The sequence below is a fragment of the Lycium barbarum genome, chromosome 1 (genome assembly GCF_019175385.1).
Source record: "Lycium barbarum isolate Lr01 chromosome 1, ASM1917538v2, whole genome shotgun sequence".
Lineage (NCBI taxonomy): Eukaryota > Viridiplantae > Streptophyta > Magnoliopsida > Solanales > Solanaceae > Lycium > Lycium barbarum.
In genome coordinates, this window is record NC_083337.1 from 165,289,111 (window position 1) to 165,294,255 (window position 5,145).

Below are 5,145 nucleotides of genomic sequence, written 5' to 3' on the forward strand. Positions count from 1 at the left end.
TAACAAAATCTTTATGAAATTAGAAAAGACATATTATGTAAGAGCTTGAATATCTTGTTAGTTCTTTAATATAGATTTTCTTTGACTCTCTTAATAATAATTTTATTTAATTTTGGTCAAAATTATAGCATCATTTTTTTGGGTGAAATAATTTTCTCCCTCTAATTTTGCTTTAAAAGTCGAACACTCTCCCCCGACTTTGAACAACGACATTCCCCGCCTCACCTCCTACATGTCAATTAATTTTGAAGTAACTTTTTTCGCTTTGACTTGTTAACATTTTTCTTGTTTTAGTTTTAAAATATTAGGTTTTTTTTTTTTAACCATTAGCAAGAACTTGTTTCAATCGCATATCATAAGAAATTCGGGCAACTTTCTCAAATAGAATATCCAACAGTACCGAACATATATTATGGACTTAACTATACTTACAGAATAAATAAAGTAAATATCAAAACTAATTTTTTAACACATACAATTTTGATAATTGAGCCTAATAACATTTTAATTAGAAAATTTATTCGTGTAAGTAATTTTGATAATAATAACCAATACTCAAAAGTTCATTTACTTAATTGAGAATAAAAGAGAACAAAAACCTTTTAAACATATATTTAATATTTAATGCATGTAATATAAGAGAATAATTATTATAAATAAAGATAATTTTTATAACAATTCCTTAATGATACAATATTATACTTTAAATGAATTTATCCATGGAACTTTATGGCGGGGTTAATTTTTCATTACGGAAAGTCAAAATATAAAAAAGTAGACACACAAAGACGTTGATGAAATTCAAGGCATAATATATATATACACATTAGAAATAAAAATTTTTAAAAAAACTTTTTAGCAAAAGGCTGTCAATTGACACCCCTTGAACAAGGGCGCTCCGCCACTACGTGAAAAAAAAAATTAAGGTTTTAAAACACTCCAGTGACATGAATAGACAACCATAATTAATGAATCAGTCATAAATTGGCGCATATGTGACGCGAGAAATAAAAAGAGAATTTATTTGAAAAAGTAACTATCGTCGTGGTCTTTAATGAATGCATAGAATTTCAACCAGCAAAAACTCAAGAGAAGAATTTCAAAAAAAGTCCTCGGTCTTTTTATTATCTTATTTTACATATTAAAGTCTCCTGAAAATAGTACGATCCTTCAAGCCACCTGAATTGAGTTTAGAAATTTGGCACGAGAAGCTTATAAGTCAAAAACAACTTCTTTTTAGTCCTGAAAATAGTACGATCCTTCAAGCCACCTGAATTGAGTTTAGAAATTTGGCACGAGAAGCTTATAAGTAGCAACTTCTTTTTAGTCATCAGCTTCACATTACCTTACTCTTCCTATATAATGGTCCATACGTTTTCTGAGTTCGCACATCAAATAACACCACAATTCATCAACAGTTGAAATCTTGAAGATATATTAATGAAGATGGCAGCAACATTAACCAAAATCTTGTTCATTTCTTTTCTTTTCCTTTCAAGTGCATTTCTTGCAAGATCGGCAGAAGTTGGTAGGATAAAAGTACTACAAATAGAAGCTTTAGTGTCTTTCCAATTTTGCTTATTTGATTTTAGCGCATGGCTTTTTATTTTGGATTTAACTTATAGTATATACTTTCAAGCATATAACCAATATATTAGTATAAATATTCTTTAACACTTTCTGTGCATAGAGTTATGATTTCTTTAATGTTTGGGCAATTGCAGATGACGAGAGTGAGTTTAGTTACAATGAAAAAAGCGAGAATGGACCAGCTAACTGGGGCAGGATTCATCCAGAATGGAGCACTTGCAATACTGGAAAATTGCAGTCTCCAATTGACCTTCTTAACGAAAGGGTTGAAGTTGTATCAGACCTGGGAATTCTTCGCAAATATTACAAACCATCCAATGCCACTCTCTTAAATAGAGGCCATGATATGATGGTGATAAATTGATATTATTAATCAATACTATACTAGTAATAATTGGTACTGAAACCATTTTTTAATGTGATTATATATTTCCAAATGCAGTTGAGATGGGAAGGTGATGCAGGATATGTGAAGATAAACGGAACTCAATATCAACTTAAACAATGTCATTGGCATACACCTTCTGAACACACAATCAATGGAAAAAGGTGTACTCCCTAGCTCACATATATTCATATTGGAGTTAATTAGCACAATATCACTACAGTTAAGGAAAGATTCACCTGTTTTATTTTTTTCTTTGCTTTATTTATTTTGCATGAGGAATTCATATTTATCAACAAAATTAAATGCAGATTTAATTTGGAGGCTCATTTGGTACATGAAAGCAGTGATGGAAAGACTGCTGTCATTGGAATCATCTACCAGATTGGACGGCCTGATTCCTTCTTATCTATGGTAAATACGAATTTATTTATATGACATAAGTAGAGGGTAAGATAGGATTTTCACCAAAGGGATTCATCATCTATTACATATGTATAAAAAAAAATTAACCTTATTTACAGTGTAATCTTTCAAAGGATTCCGATGAACCACTTTCCTTGCCTGAACACTAGAATTTAACTTATATTCGTTGACGTGCATTGAAATTGTCACACTACAAGTATAATTTAATCTGTCCCATTTTTTGAATTCTTGACATTATTTTGACTTGTGATTACAGATAGAGAAGGATTTAAAAGCTCTTGCCAATACAAAAGGTGTAGAGAGAGCCATTGGAACAATTGATCCAAAGCAAATAAAAATGGAAGGCAAAAGATATTACAGATATATTGGCTCCCTGACAACACCTCCCTGCACCGAAAATGTTGTCTGGACTATAGATGGAAAGGTAATCAAATTTTCCCAATCCATTATGAATATTAAATGTAATTACTTCTATTTTGAAATTAATTTTAATTATTTGATTTTTCTTCTTGAATTTTACAGGTTAAAACTGTAACAAAAAGGCAAATGAAATTGATCCGAGATGCTGTTCATGATGTGAGTTGCTACCCCAAATCAAAAATTTTGCACTAAGAATTTTCATTCCTAATTATATATATTTCATCCCTCATTAAACGCAGACTTTTCAGACCCAAAAACTATTTTTTTTTTAATTTATGAGACTCGAAAAGGGTGGCTATTCAATTAAAGACACCGTCTTCTTGACTCCTTTTTTTATCTCTTATTTTGTTTGTCACAGGAATCTGAAACCAATGCTAGACCAGCTCAGCTACTAAATAGACGTCCTATCAAATTCTATAAACCAGAACTGAAACCCTGAAATACAAGCGAATTGATTATGTATCTATAGTTTGAGAAAGCACACATCGATCACGGTCATTAAATATAGCTGTCCGTTAATGATAATCAATAATTTTCTTCAGAACTAGGACTAGAAATGTTTTTTATCACAGATGATTGTGTTAGTATCTTCGTTATTGTATTTATTCATTGTATCATACTAATAAAGTACTGTTGTGGAAGAGTTTGCTTATCTTTGTGAGGCATGGAGCCTCGAATTTTGTCTGTATGTGTTCCGGCATCCGACAAGTAGAATATAAGCGTGTGTAAACACATCAATTTATTGGTAATTGACACCAATTCCATCGTCGTCAACTCTGAAAATAACAGAGGAAACTTCAAAATTTGACCCAAACTTGTTGGATGACCCGGGCCCGTTTCTAATAGATGACAAAAGTTCAATTCTTCCCCATGTGCCAAAAACATTTGAGTCCTCTAAAGAATATTCTTTCCTCAAGACAAATAGATCTTTTGGTCTTGAGAAATACATACTCAATAACGTCGTCTTTTGGATTTGAGTTGCAATCTAGAGGATGTAAGTTCCACATGACTCTCTTACTTTCAAGAGCCTAATCACATTAAAGGTGCACAAAATAATCTATAACAGAAAAAAAAAAAAAAAAGGAAGAAAATTAAATAATCTATTTTTGGTGAAAAATTCAGCATCTTAATGGTAGCTGGGTACTATAATATTTGATTGATCAGGGCATTAATTATCTCATCGTGACCAAAATGACTAGAAACTTTACAGAGTTGGGAAACTTAGAAATTACTCTCTCCGTCCCATAATAAGTGTCACCTTAGCAAAAAACACGCATATTAAGAAATTAATAATGCAATGTGAAGTTTATCAAATTACCCCTATATAATAAAAATAAATTATTTTTACCTTTTGATTAAAACATATACAAGAAGTAAACCTTTTGACATTGAGAATCCAACAATATCAAGTTACTATGTGGCTTTTCCAATCATCGTTTAGATGTTACTTTATTGTCTAACGGTAGAATTGAAAAAAAAAAACTAGCCAATTTATGTCTTGATTTCCTAAGATGACACTTATTATGAGACAATTTTTTTTGGCTAAAGTGATACTTATTATGGGACGGAGGGAGTATATGTTAATCTCCTATTTATACAGCTGATTGGGAATTGAATCTCATGATTACAGTCAAGGAAAAGAAAAGATATTAAATTACAGATACATTCCTAATACTAACAAATTACAATATATAAAATCAAATGAGATATTTACAAAATAAAATAAAATCAGATTTGTAATCAAGTCGTTGATATTGTTCAGATATGAACTTTAAAATGGTGATATTGTTCCTTTATATAATAGAAGATCGTTTAAAAATTTATGATAGTATGAGTACATGTAGCTTTTATCCAAATAAAATTTGGCACAAGAAGTTTAGTTAAAAAACTTCTTCTTTTTGGTCAGTTTCACATTTGGCTTTACTCCCCTTGTATAATAATCCTGGAATTCTCTGAGTTTGCTCATCAACTGACAAAACATTTCAACAGTTAAAAGATATAGTGAATATGGGAACAATAACCAAATTCTTGTTTGTTTCATTTCTTTTCCTTTCAAGTGCATTTCAGCTTGCAAGATCTCAAGAAGCTGGTACGTTAATGTATTAAAAATTGAGGCTCTAGAGTCTTTCCAATTAGGGAAAAAATAACTTAATAATACTGCTTAAGATTTTATATTACAAAACATAAGAATAATTTTTCTTTTTTATAAAACATACCAATAAAATTACAAAATACACTAGATTTGAGCTTAATGGAATACCCACGATTTTAGGCTTTTATTTTGGAATAGAATCTGATTTTTAAATGTGGAGTAATTTTAGAAT

General features: G+C 30.4%; 1 protein-coding gene across 1 annotated transcript; it reads left to right on the forward strand.

Annotated features, from left to right (window-relative positions):
- The first annotated feature begins 1,427 nt into the window (after positions 1-1,427).
- On the forward strand, positions 1,428-4,057 carry LOC132626271 (bifunctional monodehydroascorbate reductase and carbonic anhydrase nectarin-3-like). The gene is made up of 7 exons (XM_060341081.1): positions 1,428-1,528; positions 1,725-1,942; positions 2,033-2,139; positions 2,287-2,389; positions 2,658-2,825; positions 2,924-2,977; positions 3,180-4,057. The coding sequence occupies exons 1-7, from the start codon at positions 1,441-1,443 to the stop codon at positions 3,258-3,260; spliced, it is 819 nt and encodes a 272-aa protein (XP_060197064.1). The 5' UTR covers positions 1,428-1,440; the 3' UTR covers positions 3,261-4,057.
- Positions 4,058-5,145: the final 1,088 nt, after the last annotated feature.

Bases quoted from the DNA above. Each gene is read 5' to 3' on its own strand.
- LOC132626271 (XM_060341081.1), top strand. From the start codon at position 1,441: ATGAAGATGGCAGCAACATTAACCAAAATCTTGTTCATTTCTTTTCTT. The intron at 1,529-1,724 runs GTAGGATAAAAG...GGGCAATTGCAG, and splicing joins TGCAAGATCGGCAGAAGTTG to ATGACGAGAGTGAGTTTAGT. The intron at 2,978-3,179 runs GTGAGTTGCTAC...TGTTTGTCACAG, and splicing joins TCCGAGATGCTGTTCATGAT to GAATCTGAAACCAATGCTAG.